Source organism: Falco biarmicus, chromosome 6 (genome assembly GCF_023638135.1).
Source record: "Falco biarmicus isolate bFalBia1 chromosome 6, bFalBia1.pri, whole genome shotgun sequence".
NCBI classification, from domain to species: Eukaryota; Metazoa; Chordata; class Aves; order Falconiformes; family Falconidae; genus Falco; species Falco biarmicus.
Window position 1 is genome coordinate 72,944,577 of NC_079293.1, and position 18,301 is coordinate 72,962,877.

The 18,301-nt window shown below is 57.5% G+C and overlaps 1 protein-coding gene across 3 annotated transcripts; it reads left to right on the plus strand.

Moving 5' to 3' along the window:
* The first annotated feature begins 1,318 nt into the window (after positions 1–1,318).
* Positions 1,319–12,794, plus strand: EPHX2 (epoxide hydrolase 2). Of its 3 annotated transcripts, XM_056344347.1 has the most exons (19): positions 1,320–1,503; positions 2,690–2,774; positions 4,783–4,942; positions 5,485–5,675; positions 5,794–5,916; positions 6,206–6,280; positions 6,602–6,697; positions 6,990–7,068; positions 7,287–7,321; positions 7,432–7,458; positions 9,520–9,605; positions 9,762–9,873; positions 10,208–10,282; positions 11,094–11,139; positions 11,224–11,326; positions 11,563–11,632; positions 11,712–11,792; positions 12,148–12,206; positions 12,310–12,794. In XM_056344347.1, the coding sequence occupies exons 1-19, from the start codon at positions 1,403–1,405 to the stop codon at positions 12,392–12,394; spliced, it is 1,689 nt and encodes a 562-aa protein (XP_056200322.1). In that variant the 5' UTR covers positions 1,320–1,402; the 3' UTR covers positions 12,395–12,794. The 3 variants fall into 3 exon arrangements, 2 of the variants coding, with proteins under 2 accessions (XP_056200323.1, XP_056200322.1); XM_056344348.1 differs by lacking the exon at positions 5,794–5,916 and having other exon boundaries at positions 1,319–1,503; XR_008822694.1 differs by lacking the exons at positions 12,148–12,206; positions 12,310–12,794 and having other exon boundaries at positions 1,319–1,503; positions 11,460–11,632; positions 11,712–11,791.
* The last annotated feature ends 5,507 nt before the right edge of the window (positions 12,795–18,301 follow it).

Here is an 18,301-nt window from a genome sequence, read left to right on the forward strand (position 1 = left end):
TAGACCTGTGCTGAGCATGCACATATGTGCTCAGGGCCCACGCAGCTGCCTGGTGGTGTGCAACTGTGCTCAGCAGTGCATACACCTGCTTAGCAGTGCACACGTGTGGTGAGTTTACACGCACATGCCTAGAAGTGCACACATGTGCTGAGTGTGCACATGTACACTGGCTGTGCCTGCACATGCCTGGCAGTGCATGCACATGCTGACTGTTCACACGTGTGCTGAGTGTGCATGCACATGCTTAGTTAGCAGTGCACACACATGTTGAGTGTGCACACATGTGCTGAGTGTGCCTGCACATGCATGTATACCTGGCAGCATACAGACATGCTGACTGTGCACATGTATGCTGACTGTGTATGCACATGCTTAGTTAGCAGTGCACACACGTTGAGTGTGCATGCATGTGCTGAGTGTGCACATGTGCTCAATGTGCACACACATGCCTGGTAGTGCTTGCGCAGCCTCACTGTGCACACATGCTTAAAGGTGCACATACATCCTCAGCAATGTGCCTGGTGGTGTGCATACATGGTCAGCATGCACACGTGTTTCACATGTGCACATGCACATATGTGTGTGTGCATTTATGTGCACATGTGTGTATGCATGTCTACATATGTTGTGTGTGCGCATGTATACTTACATGTATGCATGCATGCAGGTGTGCACATGCGCATATAGGTTTGCACGTGTGCATGTATGTGTGTGCATCTGTGCATGTGAACATGCATGTATGCATGTATGTGTGCACAAGTGCATATAGCTGTGCATGCATGCACGTGTGCACGTGTGCATATATGTGTGCATGTATGTATGCAGACATGTGCATTTGCATCTCTGTGCATGTGAACATGTGTGCATGCATGTGTGTGTGCACGTGTGTGCCTGCCTGCAGCACATGGCCAGTCCTGCCCGTGCACCCCTGCCCCCTCCTACTTTCAGCCCGATCAGGCTGCTCGGAGTTGGGTGCGGGCAGGTTGGGTCAGAGGGTGCTGCTGCACCTTGGGGTGCCGCGGGAGCTGAGGGGGAAGCCCGGACTCCCCGTTAATGGAAGAAAACCCGATTATGGACAAAACCCGGGCAGCAGGGAGCCGAGGGGCTGCCACCACCAGACGTGGGGCCGGAATCCCACAGCCCCACGGGTCCGGGAGGGTGCTGGTGGGGCGGAGCGGCGTGTCCTCCGCGCAGGGGTGACCTGCGGAGGGTCGCAGGCGTCCGGGAGGGCACCCTCCGTGACGGGCGCAGGCGGCGGCGCTAGGACCCAGCCCGGCGCCGGCCCGGGGGCGGGGCGAGGCCGTGGGGGCGGGGCTGCAGTGCGGCGGAGGGGCCTCAGCGCCGGCGGCGGGGGTGCCGCGGGTTCGAGCCTGGGTGCCGGCGGGGCGGCTGTGGGGCGGCCATGGCGCGGCGGGCCGTGTTGTTCGATCTGGGCGGTGTGCTCCTCCGGCCCGGCCTGCAGCACTTTCTGGGCTCCTGCGAGCGGGACTGCGCTCTGCCCAGGTATGGCCTGGCCCGGCGGCACTCACTCGCCCGCCCGCCCGCGTTTCGGCGGGTGGCCGCTCGGCTGGAGACACGTAAATACGAGGCGACAACACTTGTGTGTGTGCGGCCGCCGCCCGCGCGGGGTCTGCGCAACCGGGGCCGTCCCAGCAAGAGGACAGGGCTGGGGACCCTCTGTCCTGGACGGGAGGTGGGGGTCCCAGTGTATACAACGGGGTACAGGCTGAGGACCTCCTGCCTGGATTTGGGGTGCAGGCTGGGGGAAGGTGGGGGGGCTCTCCTGGATGTGGGTGCAGGTTAATTAATTAAGCCCATCCCAGCCCCAGTGCTCAGACCCGACACAACTCAGTGCACAGGCTGGAGCTGGCGAAACCCAAAGCACCGACCCCCTGGAGTGGCTTCTGAACAGCTCCTCGCGTCCTAGTGAACCCTTTGCCCCATGGAATGTGGGGTGTTGGGGAACTGGTAACCCCAAAAGCTCCCAAAGAGGAGCCAGACTGGTTCTGTCTGTCAGCACCTCCCAACAGCTCAGGCTTTCCTGGCAGCGCCTGGGTGTTTGGAAAGGAAAAAAAAAAAAAAAAAAAAAGCTGGGAGTTAAAAAAGGAAGAATAAAATATTAAATAACTAAATGCTGGAGGACGTGGAACAGATGGAGCAATAAATTCCCAGATTATCAGGTCATCAAACATCTTTTTGCTTCGCTTTATAGTAAAAAAAAAAAGTGACAGCAATCTTGCTGGAACAGGTAAAGCCACTTTATTTTTAACTGAGCTGTGCTTTTATCGACTTGGAGGAGAGCTTTGTCCCAAAGCCAGTCGCTGTAATCTTGTTTTATTGCTGCCTAAGAAGGCCTTTTGTGATCTTGTGATAGGGACACATTATTTTCCCTGAGGTACAGCTTACAAAATACCTTGCTCTTTGCACTTCTTTTTTTTTTTTTTTTTTTTTTTAATTCCTGGCAAAACTCCCTGCTCCTCTGTCCACAGGGTGAAGTAATTGAGCTGCCAGTGGAAATAAATGGGCAGCAAATCTCTTGGTCCTGTGATGGAGATGGACCGTCTGGGTGGAGATGGAGGATGGAGCTCCACATCCCCAGTGCAGAGCATCCCCCTCCCCATAGCGCACCCCAACACCCCCCTGGTATTGGGGTCCCCTCCCAGCTGACCTCTTCTCCCTTGTCTGGCAGGAATTTCTTGCGGGAGGTCATGTTTGCCAGTGGCTCTGATGGTCCTTATGCCAAAGCGATGAGGGGGCAGATCACCCTGACCCAGGTGAGCCCTCGGGTACCAGCATGGAGCATTGCCAGCTTGATGGGGCTCGGGAGGGAGCCGAGGGGAGCAGGCTCGGGGGTGCACTGTGCTTTGGGTTTTGGGTGTCAGTGGAATGCATGCAACTCCAGAGGACTACAGGGATGTTGTGAGGTTATGCAGGGAGAAAATTAGAAGGACCCATACCCAACTAGAACTTAACCCAGCTACTGCTGTTAAAAGACAATAAGAAATATTTTTAGCAATTTGTTAGCAAGAAAAAGAGCTGAGGAGAATCTCCATCCTTTATTGGATGCTGGGGGGCAGCGGGGGGAACACAGTGAGAAAGGATGGGGAAGCGGCTGAGATACCTAACGCCGTCTTTGTGTCAGACTTTTAATAGTCAAACCAGTTGTTCTCTGGGTACCCAGCCCCCTGCGCTGGAAGACAGGGACAGGGAGCAGGGTGAAGCTCCCTTAATCCAAGGGGAAGTGGTCAGTGACCTGCTGCACCACTTAGCCACACAGCAGTCTATGGAGCTGGATGGGACCCACCCAAGGGTACAGAGGGAGCTGGTGGAAGTGCTTACCCAGCCACTTTCCATCATTTATCATCAGTGCTGGCTCACCGGAGAGGTCCCACTTGGCCGGAGGGAAGCCAATGTGATACCTGTCTACAGGAAGGGCTGAAGGAGGATCTGCAGCCTGGCCTGGGTGCCAGGGAAGGTTACGGAGCAGATCACTCCGAGTGCCGTCACACAACATGGGCAGGACAACAGGGGGATCAGGCCCAGCCAGCCTGGGGTTATGACAGGCAGGTCCTGCTTGACGCGCCTGATCTCCTTCGATGACAAGGTGGTTCAGCGTGTGAGGGAAGGCTGTGATGTCTGCCTGGACTTTAGTGAAGCCTTTGGCACATCCCACAGCATCTCCTGGAGAAACCGGCTGCTCATGGCTGGGACGGGTGTACTTTATGTTGGGTTAAAAGCTGGCTGATGGCCGAGCCCAAAGTGCGGTGGGGAATGGGATCACATCCCGCTGGCAGCCAGGCACCAGTGGTGTTCCCCAGGGATCTGTGCTGGGGCCAGCCCTGGTTAATGCCTTTATCAATGATCTGGACGAGGGGATCGAGTGCTCCCTCTGTACCTTTGCAGATGATGCCAAGCTGGGCAGGAGTGCTGACCTGCTGAGGGGCAGGGGGCTCTGCAGGGGGGTCTGGGCAGGCTGGATCGATGAGCCGAGGCCAATTGCGCGAGGGTCACCCCGGGCGGTGCCGGCCCCGCGCTGGGGTCACACCAGCCCCAGGCAGCTGCGGGCCGGGGCCGGGGGCTGGGAACTGCCCGGCGGGAAAGGGCCGGGGGGGCTGGGCGGCAGCGGCTGGGCATGAGCCGGCAGCGAGCCCAGGTGGCCGAGGCCAGCGGCACCCTGGCTGGTGTCAGCGATGGCGTGGCCAGCAGGGCCGGGGCAGGGACCGTCCCCCTGCGCTGGGCACCGGTGCGGCCGCCCCTCGAGCCCTGGGGTCCGTTCTGGCCCCTCACTCCCAGACAGAGCTTGGGGGGCCGGAGCGTGTCCAGAGCCGGGCAGGGGGCTGGGGCAGGGGCTGGGGCACCAGTCTGATGGGGGGGCTGGGGGGTCAGCCTGGAGAGGAGGGGGCTCGGGGGGACCCGATCGCTCCCTACAGCTGCCTGGGAGGGGGCTGCAGCCAGGGGGGTCGGTCTCTGCTCCCAGGTCACAAGCGACAGGACAAGGGGGAACGGCCTCAGGCTGCACCAGGGCAGGTTTAGGTTGGAGACTGGGAAACATTTCTTCACCGAAAGGGTGTCCAGCACTGGGACAGGCTGCCCAGGGAGGGGGGGGGGCGGCACCGTCCCTGGAGGGATGTAAAAGACTGTAGATGTGGTGCTTGGGGCCATGGGTTAGTGGTGGGCTTGGCAGTGCTGGGTTAACAGTTGGACTTGATGCTCTTAATGGTCTTTTCCAACCTAAACAATCCCATTATTCTATGATTCTATGACTGCACGGGTGTTTTCCAGCTCTTGTCACTGATGGAAGAGGGCTGCAGGCAGCACGCCTCTGCCTCAGGCATCACCCTGCCACCCACCTTCTCTGTCACCCAAGCCTTTGAAGAGATGACGGCCAAGGGGATGATTAATGCCCCCCTTCTGCAGGCAGCAAGGGTGCTGCGGAGGAACGGTGGGTGCTGAGGATTTTTAGGCAAGGGGTGCTGGAGTAAGGGTGCTGTTCCCCTCCCAGGCAGGTGCCACGAGGTTCCTGGTCAATCTCACCACCGGGTGCTGGTCGATCCCACCAAGGCCTACATCATCATCTGGGCACTCCTGATTCTCAGCATCCTCTAATGAAATATTCTAAGCCCAGCTACCAAGTCCATCAGAGATGTTATCACCCAGCCAGCAATTAGGAGGATGTTGTAGCCCTTGGCCCCACACCATGGCTGGTCCATGGGCTCGGCATCTCACTGTGCCTGAGCTCTGGCTCATGTCCTACTTGCACTGGGGTGGTCAAGCCTTGCTTTCCTGGAAGTACAAATTGGGCATAAGCTCCTGCTGAGCATCCTTTGATCTCCTGCTGGGGTGTCCTGGTCTGGACAGAGCCTTGCAAATTGGAGATTTTAGGATGAGGTCTAAGAAATGCGGCCAGGCAGGAGAGGTGAAAACAAAGGCGCTCTGGAGAGCTGGAATGGGAAAACCAGCACTCTCTGCTTTGCCTTTCCCTAGGACTTAAGACGGGCATCCTCACCAACAACTGGGTGGATGACAGTGCTGGGAGGCTCTTCACGGCCACGCTGATGAACCTGCTGCATCGCCACTTCGACCTAGTGATTGAGTCCTGCCGGCTCGGAGTGCAGAAGCCAGATCCCAAGATCTACACCTACGCCCTGGATGTGCTGCAGGCGAAGCCGCAGGAGGTACAACCGTCACCCCAGAAACAGGGCATGGAGGGTCCCTCCAAGCACCCAAAATTCTTGGCCAAACACCGTGGCTGCCCTTCCCGGAGAGCTGAGCCTCTTGCTGGTGTACCTCCAGGTCATCCTTCTGGATGACATCGGGGAGAACTTGAAACCGGCCCAAGAGATGGGCATAGCCACTGTCCTCGTCAGGGACACCGAAACCGTCCTGAAGGAGCTGGAGGAGCTCTCGGGCATCCAGGCATGTAGAGGTCGTCCGAGTCCCCTCTGTCCCCAGCTCTTCTGGTGATCTTCTGGGTCTTTCTGCGATGCGGTGCTGGTGGAGGACTTGCACGTGGCTTTGGAAACGAATGGGATGGGGGCTGTGATCTCCTGCAAACCCTGCCCATCCCCAGTAACCTCATCCCCTGGACCTGCTGAGCCATGCTGATATCAAAGGGATGGATATCTCAGCAGCAGTAGGGTGGTGGGGATATCCCATGGAGCTCCAGCCTTGCTCAGGAGCTTGCCCTGTCCTCCTCACCCTGCAGCTTCTCACCCAAGAAGAGCCCCTGCCAACTGCGTGTGATCCATCTGTTGTGAGCCACGGATACGTGCCCATCCGGGTAGGTGGAGGTGACTGCCTTGGTGACAAGGTGTCCCTGGGTTTGGCAAGGCTTGGAGTGGGGCAGGTGTCCTGGGGAGGGTTTTGAGCCCCGTGCAAGGACGTGCCAGCCAAGAGGTGGCTTGTCGGGTTGTCCACCCTCCTGCATGAGCTGCTGTGAGTGGACGATGCTGAGGTTGCCCCATCGTTCAGGTCTTCTCCATCCACCCCAGGGGCTAAAACATGGTTGTGTGGCTCTGGGGTGGCAAGCTGGGGCAGGTGGAGGGTTGGAGGGGTGAAGCTGTGCCACCTGCAGCCAGCAAGGGCTCTCCGTCCCTTCCAGCCCGGCATCCAGCTGCACTTCGTGGAAATGGGGCACGGCCCTGTCATCTGCCTCTGCCACGGCTTCCCTGAGTCCTGGCTTTCCTGGCGCTACCAGGTGATGGAGGAGACTGGGAGGAGGGTGGTGATGGGATGCTGGAGCATTGTGGAGGGTGTGCATGGCCACCACTCCTGGGGGTCCCAGGGCTGTCCCACCACCCTGCCTTGAGCTGTGAGGGACACAACCCAGGAGTGTTCCTCACCCTCCAGCCTCACCAGCCCATGTTTGCCCTCCTGGGGACATCTCCAGGCATGCTGGGGTGGGCAGGTGTGGGATGGGTGCTGGCACCAGGGGAGAGTGGGATCCAAGGGTCTCTGCATCCTTCAGAGGCTGCTGCTTTCCCTTACAGATCCCAGCTTTGGCTGATGCTGGCTTCAGGGTGATTGCTGTAGAGATGAAGGGCTACGGGGAGTCCACGGCCCCACCAGGTGAGCTGGGCTTGCCAGGGTGTAGGGGGGACAGGGAGGTGTGGGGCTGGAGCTGCCAACCCCAAGGCTAAGACCCAGGAGGAGGTGAGCAGAAAAGCCTTTTCCTGAGGGGGTGAAAGCTGTCCTGCTCCTGCAGCCCCAGCAGCTCTGGTGGATGCAAAACACATCCTTAGAAATGTGTAGATACTAAAATGATGGCGATTATGTCCTTTGTGCAGATGTCAAAGAATATTCCCAGGAGCAGATATGCAAGGTGAGGAGCTGCAGGGTATGGGCATGGGCAGAATGAGTGCAGTGTGGAGGGTGGCATGGGCTAGTAAGGCATGGTCCCTGGCAGGATCTGACCCTTTCTCTCTTCCCCAGGACCTGGTGGTTTTTCTGGACAAACTGGTGAGGAACCCCCCATACTAGGTCCTTCCTTTGCAAGGTTTGGGTGTGTGTCCCCCTAGCTGCCTTTCACCTCTGCCTTCCCATGCAGGGACAGCTGAACTCCCTGGTGACTTTGTTGCATGCTGGGACATCTGAGCTCCCCAGTGACTTTGGTCCAAAATTGGGGTAGCACCAAGCCCCATCTTTGTGTTCCCCATGGGTAGGATTTTAGGGATGGGGATGTTCCTACAACCCATTGCCAGTGGAGACAACCCATCCTTGGGAGGGTTTCCAGTTCTTTGTCACCTTCTTGTGGACCTTGTGTCCTTGCTGAGTATGGGGGGATGGGCTTGTGGCATCTGTGGCTCGGCAGGGTTTTGGTAAGGCAGCGAGATACTCATGGAGAAGGATGCTGGGCTGCGTCCCCTTCATCCTCCTTAAACCCCAACTGCAGCAGCTCCCAAGTGGCTGGGGTGGCTAGGGGACCAACGTTGCCTTGGCACAGCTCAAATCCAGTGTCATCTTGGCATCTGATCCACTTGGGTTTGGGAGGTCCAGGTTTAACCCCGTCCTGGCGAGGGGATGGGGTTGATTCCTGCACCTTTTAAAAGAGATGAAGGGTAGGGAAGGGAAGGCACATCCCACAGATATGCCAGCATCTCCAGGGCTTTTTCCTTGTGAAATGGCTTCCAAGGGAATGAGTCCTTCAAAAAGAACAGTGCTAAAAAACCCAAAGAAACAAGGGGGAAAAAAAGCCCTTGAGGTTTTGCAACGGCTCCTTTTTGAGGAGCCATGGTGGTTTTGTACCAGCATCAGAGCTGGGATGGGTTTTCAGTAGGGAACCAAGCTGGGCACCACAGGAGCAGCAGCTCTGGTTTGGTGCTGAGCGGGTGAGGATAATGACCCTGACGTTTTGCTGGGGAACTGCCTTCATGCTGAATTAAAAATTATAAGGAAAATGGATATAGAGGTGCCTATTGATGTGCAGCCTGGCAAGTGGGTGGGCACCCCTTTGCTTTGGGGTGAGCTTGGTAGATTGGATGTGAAGTTGTTGCATGCTGTATGGCTGGGACTTCAGTTTTCCCTGCTCCTCTACTACCATCAGGGCCCATCCTGCTCCTCTGCCTCCCAGGAGAGCTCCTCCTCCCTCCCCCGGGACAACCTGGAGGATTTGGAGGAAGATAAATGACTTTGTGAAGCTTTGCATGTTGTTTGAGCCTGTATCGGGGATGCAGAAGATGTAGAGTGGTCCAGGAGCTAGCACAGTGATGGCCAGGGATGGTGGGATGAAACCTATCAGCATGGAGGGGGACCTACTCAGCCCCACATTGGAGGTGGGAGATGTTGGGACTCCCACCAAACCCTCTGCCCCTTGTTGGGGGTCTTAGATGCCGGGTTTCATGCTGTGGAACAGCAGCAAGCAGGGCTTGCTGACACACAGCTGGTCCCGAGCCACGTCTGCCAGGAGGGACTTTTAATTATACTTCTAAATATCAGCTAATTATGAACCAGCCGCTGTGTTGTCAGGAGCACCGGGTTTAATTGGATTTATTTGTAGGTGCACAGAGAGGTCAGAAAAATGGAATAGAAGGGGGGGAACAGTGACCTCGGGGTACCCAGCTCCAGGCAGGATCCAGCCAGCCCTGGGGGATTCTCCAGCCCCTGGGGATTTGGTCGGCTCCACCAATACCAAGACGTTCCCGGTGCTGTCACCCAGTGTGCTGGCAGTGGGGACCCGTATCGGTGATCCCAGGGGACAAGCAGCCTCCAGACATGTTTTTGGTGGATAATATCGAATCTCTTTCCTCCAGAGGCTCAGGTACTTTAAATGTTTAATTAAGTTGGAGCAAATTGCTCCAGGGGATCAGGTAATGCTGCTTCCTTGGGGGAAAAAGAAAAGAAAAAAACACAAAAAAGGGCAGGGGGGGGAATAAGTTATTGCTCTTTTCTCATCTTTCTGCTGCTTCAGAGGAAGGCAAATCTCTCCTGCTGATCGCTCGTGGGCCCTGGTTTTGGGGAGGATTTCGAGGTGCTCCCCAGGCTGCGGGTGGGGGGACACGCTGACGGCCCCCCTCCCCACAGGGCATCCCGCAGGCTGTGCTGGTCGGCCACGACTGGGGCGGTGCCGTGGTCTGGAACATGGCTCTCTTCTACCCCGAGAGGGTGAGGTGGGTCTGTGCCATGCAGGTGGCTCCTTGGGGACTGCCCCTACCCCCAGGCATCCTGCCCTCTCCATTCCCCCCGCTGGAGCAAAGCCCTGGCTCATGCCGGGCACCCCAAATCTGGCTGCGATGCTGACTCTGCCCCCCTCTGTGATGTCCCAGAGCTGTGGCCTCGCTCAACACCCCATACAGACCCGCTGACCCCACTGTGGACATCGTGGAGAAGATGAAAACCTATCCCACCTTTGAGTATCAGTTCTACTTCCAGGAGCCGGTGAGTCCAGGACCACAGGTTTTATCCTCTCCCTCTCTTTTGGGGCTTAAATCCCTCCAAGTATGGGAACGTGCCCATGTCGGGGTCCTCAGCTCATGGCTGGGCATCACCTGCCCCGTTAGCCAGGGTGCCACGCCGTGGGGCTCTCGCTGTCAACCCAGCTGCAAATGGCTTGTGGTCCCCCTGCCAGACCTTGTTCCCATGCTGAACTCGGCAAAGAAACATGCCCAGCTTCCACCCAAGCCCCAATGGGCAGCAGGATCCAGCCCTGGGGTGGGTTGGGTCCCTGGGGAGGGTTGGCTTCACCTGTGGTGCTTCCCCCCCCCCCCTGCAGGGCATCGCAGAAGCAGAACTCGAGAAGGACATTGGCCGGACCCTGAAGGTCCTGATCCGCTCCGTGCGCCAGGAGGTAGGCTGAGGGTGGACCCAGAGCGGGAGCAGAGGTGTCCTCTCCAAGCCCTGCTAGCTTTCTTGGGGTTCTGCATGTGGCACCCTCTGCCCTTCCACCTCACCCACACCAGGAGCCAAAAGCTTCAGGGATGGCTTTGCAGTGGCCCACAGTGACCCTCAGGCATGCTCCACCCTGTGTCTGCCATCCTTTTGCTGCCCATCCACAGCAAGGTCTGCATTCAAGTCAGCCATCAGTAGGGACCAGAGTGAATGCATCCTTGTAAGCAGCGAAGGCCTGCACCTCTTCAGGACTCAGAGCTGACCCTGAGTGGGGATGGAGAAGACCCCTAGAAAGCTGTGCTGCCTGGGGGGTGGCAGCCCAGCCTGGGGCACAACATACCTGCAGGGTGACTGTGTCAGCGTGGCACTACTTCCTTACCCCCTGCAATTGTTAATGTCTCGCTGCAGGGTGAAAAACTTTGCAGTTTAAAATAACAGTGCCCCGGGAGTGCGCAGGAGGCCATGCTTTGCTGGCAGCATCCTTCTGCCATCCCAGCCGGCTGCTCCTGGCTGCTCCCGGCTTCGTGGCCTGGGGCTGCGCTGTCGGGTCTTGGCATCCCTCAGGATGCAGCGGTGCTTGGTGTCTGCTCCCAGCTCCACAGCCCAGAGCCGTGCGGTCAGTTCCTGCATCCCTGAGGATGCAGCAGTGCTCGGTGCTGGCTCCCAGCGAGGAGAGGCATGGAGCCCCAGGTGCCTGCAGCCCCCCTGGGTGGTTTTCCTCCCTGGGCATGGTGCTGCCCCTGCCTTCCCTCAGTCCCCTCTCTCCACAGGACCGCCTGCCCTTCACGCTCAACTTCCACAAGGTCTGGGAGCGAGGTAAGGCTGGGGGGGACCTGGATTGGATGGGGATGCTGCGGGTGGTGATGCTGCAGGTGGGCAGTACTGTGCTGCTTCTTGCAGGGGGGCTGCTGGTGGGCTTCCCAGAAGACCCCCCTGCCAGCCAGATCCTGCACGGCCCTGAGCTGCAGTACTACATCCAGCGCTTCAAAAAATCTGGCTTCAGGTAAGCTCAGGAGCCCAGGGGGCTGGTGGGGTACCCCCCTTTGCAGAAGGGGGACCCCCCACCTGCCTTGGCCTTGCTTCATAACCCCAAGAAGGCACGAGGCTGCCGGAGGGGGGCTGCTTTCCCCTTGAAGGCTCTTCCTGCGCTGGCCATGCTGTGGGCAGTGGGCTGGTCCCCGTGGTGGTGTCGGCAGGAGCTGAGTCCCAGCATCTCCATCCCATTCCCCTCCTTCCCAGTGGTCCCCTGAACTGGTACCGTAACATGCGACCCAACTGGCACTGGGCACTCTCTGCCAAGGACAGGAAGGTGGGGACTGATCCTGCCCCGCGGGGAGTATTTGCAGAACCAGCACGTTGCCCACCTTTGTCACCTGTGTCTCCTATAGATCACAATGCCAGCGCTGATGGTCACAGCTGGGAAGGATGTGGTGCTGCATCCCAGCATGAGCAGGGGCATGGAGGAGTGGGTAAGCCAGTGTCCTCCCATCCCACCCCTGCCCAGGATCAGCATGCACCAAAGCTATCCCGCTTCCATAAGATCCCACTGCTGGAGAGCCCTGGGGCAGGGCCATCGTGCTGAGAGGAGCTGGATTTGGCCCAGACGCAGGGACTTCACTTGATAAAGGGGGGCAGGCTGAGACAGGGTGGGGGGAGAAGGGGGTATTTGTCTCCTCTCCTAACTGCAGTGGGCAGGAGGGGATTTGCTGCTGCCAAAATAAAGAGCTGAGGGTGCAGGGGCAGCCTGGGGTGGGCTCCTGATGCCCAGCGTGCCAGACGCTGGCACAAACCAGCCCCTCTCCACTCTTGCGCATCCCTCCGTAGATCCCACAGCTGCACCGGGAGCACATTGAGGAGTGCGGGCACTGGACGCAGATGGAGAGGTACTGCAGGCAGCGTGGCACACGGCCTTGCTCCATCGGAGCTGGGCTCCCCTGTGTCCCAGGGGTTGCTGGCTCCCACCCCAGCTTTGTGCTGTGCCCCCAGGCCGGCGGTGGTGAACAGGATCCTGGTGAAATGGCTGGAGGGGCTCCCCCCCGACATCCCCCTGCCCAAGATCTCCAGGCTGTGAGCAGGACTGGCAGGCAGAGCCCTGCCCCGTGCCTCCCTCCTCCCTGGCCTGATTTTGCCTTTAGGGTTGGATTTTTGCCTTTAGGGCTCGATTTGTATTTTTTTTAGAGCTTGATAGGTGGAAGTGATGGGTGAGCCAGGGCTGGGAGGAGGGCGGCGCACCACATTGTCCCTGCTGTGTGCAGCTAAAAGGGTATCGGTGAGCTCTCGGAGGGGGGGAGCCTGGGGTGTTGGGAGATGGTTTGGGGCTGGAGCCATCCTCGTGCCATAGCAGGGGCTGCACTGGGGCGGCAGCTGCTCGTGCCACGTGGTTTGTTTTGGTGTGGAGGTTTTAATGCACTAATAATAATTAACGCTGCCTTCTGCCTTGTTGAGAAATAAAGCACAAAGTGACCCCAGCACCTCGGCTCGTCCTGTAGTCTTTAGGGTGCAGGGTCGTGCAGCATCTTGCTGCCTCTTCCCTGTGGTGCCAGGGCTCAGCCTCTGCCTGCAGCCCCCTTCCCCTGAGCTCTCGGCCCTTCTCCTGGCCCCAACAGATGTTGTAAACAGGCATCCAGTACAGCATAAGGATTTGTGCAAACATGCTTGGTATTTCCACCCCCACACCCCTGCCTCCCAGATTCTCCCCAGCCCTCAACTATTTTCAGCTGGAGCGTTGTGGTTTGTCTGTCTGCATCCCTCCTCCCAGCCCATCCCTGCTCTGCCAGCAAACCCACGGGAATGTTTCGCATCCGGATTCATCCCTGAAAAAGGAACTGTGTGGATTTGGCGTGGGGGGAGAGAATAAAGCCAGCCCCTGGGTAGGCAGCGAGGTGTTTAAACCTGCTCCCCCTAGCCTGGAGTTATCTGTAACCCTGGCTGTCGTCCTCTCTGGGTTTGCTGGCAGGGAAGGCAGCCTCGGAAGCAAGTGCCAGAGCTGTGCTGGACTCTGCTGATGAAATGTAAAATCCAAAAGCAGCATCTCCGGGCAGCTGGGAGCTGCAGACAAGCACCCGCCCCTCGGCCCTGCCCGGGGAGCCAGACAGGCGCTGCCAGGACAGCCTCTCCCATGGCACTGGCATCTGGGCTTGTGGTTTTAATAGGTGTTGGCAGCTTCCCACCAGCCTTCCCTGCACCCCAGCCCTTGACAGGGGCCTGACCTGGGTGTTTCCACCCAGCTCAGGGCAGGCTGCAAGGCTGCATTGGTGCCCAGCAGTGCACCAGCCCTTCTGCAGATCCTGGGAATGATTTTGGGAGGCAGGAGGACCTGCAAAGAGCTCCTAAGCCCCCTTCCCACCTTGCACACCACGTAATCCCTCCCCGTGCACCATGCATTGCCACAGCAGGGCATCCCTCTGCTCCGGCAGCCCCCTTCCTGCAAATTCCCACCCCATGCCAGCTCCATGCCCTCTCCCCTGCAGCCTAGACTGGCTTCTCCAGCTCCCATCCCCCACCCTGGCTGTGTATGCCCTTGGCCCCATGGGATGTATGCATCTACAGTGCCCCAGGCATATGTGTCCTCAGCACCCTGGAGTGCACATGCCCTTGGTCCCCTGGGTACATGCATCCCCAGTCCCCACAGGTACACATGTCCTCGTGTCCTCATCCCCCCCAGTGCATGCATCCCCAGTCCCTGAGACGCACATGTCCTCAGTCCCCATAGTGCACGTGTCCTCGGCTCCTTGGGTGCACATGTGCTTGGCTCCCCAGGTGCACGTGGCCTTGGTCCCTTGGGTGCATGCAGCCTCCATCCCTGGGGTGTACATGTCCTCGGGTGCATGCATCCTTAGCATGTTCAATGAGCTCTGATGCCCATGCAGGCCGGTGGGATGCAGTTAGCCCAGGGCACCTGGTTTAGGATGGAGACACCCCACTGCTTGCAGAGCAGGGACCCAGGAAACCAGCCAAGCCAAAGCAGACTTGGGCTTTGATGCTGACAGTTTTGGGAGGGCATGGCCAGAGCAATGCAAACACCATGAGAAGAGATGCAAAATCCAACCTAGGTTTCCTCGGAGGCCTCACCCTGTCTCTTGGAGGGTTTATTCCCAGGAGAAACCCTTCAGCTATCAACATGAGCAATGGTTGGCTGCTGCTAACAGTACCCATGGGACCAGGCCCTGATGCGATGGATGGAGTCTGCAATGAAAAAAGAAGTCTGGCTTTGGACTGGGCTCCTCTGAGCCATTTCTTTTCACAGCTCACAGTGGCATTGGGCACAGCAGAGGGAGAGGGACCACATCCCTTGGGATGCTGCAGAGCTTGCATCAGCAGACCCCTCCCCCGGGGTGGATGTGGTATCCATCTGCATGAACCGTGGTGGTCCTATCCTGCTCCCCTCTCAACTCTTCGATGTGAAAAAGAAGAAACTGTCTGGAAAACCTCAGGGTGGGTTTCAAAGCCCTGATCCAGCAGCAGAGGCTTGGATAAAATCTCCCAAAGCCCTGGCATTAGGGGCAGCTCCTGGAGCTCCCAGGGCAGCACACAAAAGACTGGGTTTATTTTCTGGGAGGTACTTGCAATTCCCACTCTACAAATCTAAACACTCACCTTGGTGAACAACAAAAAAAAATGGATATTGAGAAGAAGAATCACGACATGTCCCTGGGGGAGCAGAGGCTCAGCTGCTCTGAGCAGTTCAGCTCTGGCAAAGAATAAATCCCACCGGGGGTGTGAGGTTACTCTTCCACTGGGCTCAGCAGCAGTGGCTGGACCCAGCTGCATCTGCTGCTGCGTCTTGGGGTTTACAAGCTGCAAGGGTGCAGGGTGCAAGGCTTTGGTGGTCACTCCATGTTATGTGGGGGAGTAGCCCCCAAAGCAAACCAACTCTCTGGTGCAGAGCAGCCCTTGCTCAGGCTGTGGCACTGCAAACCTGGGGGGTTCAGGGCTTTCCCAGGCCAGCCAGGGCTTTCTTGCTCTTCCAAAGAAGGAGGTGGTGCACAGAGGGTAAAATCACAGATTAGTTTAATTTGCTTAATCCCTTGGGGCCTTATCTCACAGGGTTCATCTGCCAGTGGGCATGAGGGGGCTGCAGGGAAGTGCTGACAAGGCATTGCACTCAGAGAAACTGTGAAACGCAGCCTGGAGCCAGCCCAGCCCAGCAGCATCCCCTGGCTCCATCCTCTGCTCTAGCTGGGATGCTCCGGTAGTGACCATGTGGGCGACAGCGACAGCACCCAGTGTGTCCAGGACCCAGCCACAAAGACAGGGCTGGGTTTGCGAGGCTGCTTGCAGGGTGTTTGCAAAGTGATGCACAGCTAAAACCCCCAAATCTCCAATTCTGGCACTGCTGGTGCAGTTGGGCACCCCCCCTTCCATGCTCTGTGCTCATCCGTGCTGGTGCTGATGAATGTGACTGTGAATCCTTCCAAAGGTCAGCGAGCACGAAGCCGGGAGGTCTGACCTCCACCATCCCTGGGATGTGTTGCTCCAATCACCAAGGACAGGCAGCAACCTTCCACTGCCACTGCTGTTCCCCAGGACACTCATTCCCCTGAGGAGCGCCATGCGCAGGAATTAAAGCTTCAGCTCCTGTTACTTATCCTCCATCGGCTTTTTTACCACTTAAGCAAGATGCTGGTATGGCAGTGGAGGTGCATGTTCTGTTGCCCTCCCCAGCCTGGTTCTGCTTCAGAGAAGCTGGTGGCAGTCACACCATGGTCAGGGGACAAGTGTATCTGGTAGGGACAGTCACCCCCAGGGTTCCTCCTACCCCTCTGACCCCACCAGTGTCTCTGCAATGGGTGAGATGAGTTTCTGCTGGAAATATCTGCTGGATGGCATGGATGGGGTGCAGGCTGAGCATGCAGGGCGCAGAGTACACACGCACAGGGTTAATGGTGCACACATATGGCGCAAAGTGCACACATGGGGTGCAGGATGCACATATATGGTGTAAGGTGTACACGCAGGGTGCACGCACAGGGTGCACAGCATGGGTACTGGGGTGCAGGGTGCAGGCACCAGAATGCAAGGGATGGGCAGCAGCGTACAGGATGCACACATAAGGTGCAGGGTGCACAAGTACAGTGCAGGTGATGCAAGGGTCGGCAGCACCCAAACCGCCTCGATTTTCAACTTCCCTTGTGGAAGCGGTTAGCTAGGTGCATCTGGGTAAGGAGTCTGATAGAGTAAAAATAACAGCAGGCTGTTATTCAGCAAGGCAGCCTTTATTGGAGCACGGGGGGGCACTGGAGGTAGCTTCACCATCAGTGCAAACTGCCAGAGCCTATATACCCTAACATTACAGTCCCAAGATCGCTGAGAACTCCTTAACAAACCTGAGATTGAAATCTCTGGTCCAAGTGCACAGTCGTCTGTCCTGGTGGTCTTTGGGTGGCTGTCAGGGTCTGCAGATGAAGGCTTGTAGTCTTCTTCACTGCACCCACCCACTGACCTTTACTTCTGCCACGTGTTCTCCCAGGCTGTTGTTGCCATTCTCTTGTGACTTTCTTATCTTTATGGCCCCGCGCACCTCTTATGCAGGTGCCTCCTCGTCTCACACCCATCCGGAGCCACTTTTGTTCAGCTGAGTACCTGTATCTGAGGTATTTAGGACATCTCCCTTGTTCTCGGGGCCTTAACCCTTTCACAAGGTGTGCACATGTGATGCAAAGGACACATGAGGTGCAGGGTGCATGCAGGCAGTGCAAGGTGCGCACTCAGGGTGCACAGCGCGGGTACTGGGGTGCAGGGTGCACACACAGATTGCAGGGAGCGGGCAACAGAGTGCAAGGCGGGGGGCAGCAGCATGCAGGGTGCAGGCACTGGGGGTGTTGGGGTGCACAAGCAGGATGCTGGATGCACACATCAGGTGCAGGGTGCAGGTACCAGAGTGCAGGGCACACACATGAGGTGCAGGGTGCAGGCACCAGGCTGCAGGGTGCACACACGGGGTGCAGGGAGCAGGTACCAGAATGCAAGGTGCACCCACAGGGTGCATGCATGGGGTGCAGGCTGCACACACAGGATGCCCAATGTGGGTATTGGGGTGCAAGGTGCATACTTGGAGTGCATGCAGGGGGTGCAGGGTGCAGGCAGAGCCTGGCAGGGTTATGCTGGGGGACTGTGGAGGGTGCAGAGCCCCAGACCCGGGGCCGGCCTACTGGCAGGGTGACCCTGCCCCATGCATGCAGCGGGCGGGCTGGAAAATCCACAGCTGCTGGGGTTCACCTTTGAAACCTGTCTGCAATGCAAAAAATAAAAAAAAAAAAGAAAAGAAAAGAAAAGAAAAAAGAAAAGAAAGAAAAGAAAAGAAAAGAAAAGAAAAGAAAAAAGAAAAGAAAAGAAAAGAAAAGAAAAGAAAAGAAAAGAAAAGAAAAGAAAAGAAAAGAAAAGAAAAGAAAAGAAAAGAAAAGAAAAGAAAAGAAAAGAAAAGAAAAGAAAAAAAAAGAGTGTATAGACAGAACCCACAAAACCACAGTTGCTTTGGGGCACTGGCTCAGGGCTGCTGTGGGAAGGAGGTGGGCCTCATCCTGCACCTCCAGAACCTTACCCCACAACAGACCCCTGCTCTGCCACTAGCTTTGCCCCGTGGGGTTTGGATGCAGGGGGGCAGGACTGCACCCAGCCATAGTCACTTGCACCCACCAAGCTTGAGGGCACCAGGTTAAATTTCAACCCAGTGCATCCCTGGACTCTGGGATAGCTACGGCTTTGCCACAGGGATGCTCAGTTAATATTTCAGCCCTGCTGGGACTGAAAATGCCCCATTTGCTGGGTGCCAAGGGCGAAGGTCCCTCTGGGGCCAACACGCCTTTGCACAGGTCAAGCCAGAGCTCAAACTGCAGCATCAACTCCCTGGGAGCCAAACCCACCCTGGTGTGAGGGTGGACAATGTGGCCAGCACCCTGGACCAAAAAAACCCTGGAAATGTGCTGTTTTAATTGGCTTCTCCCTCAAAGGCTGCCAGGTACCCATCGGCAGGGATGCT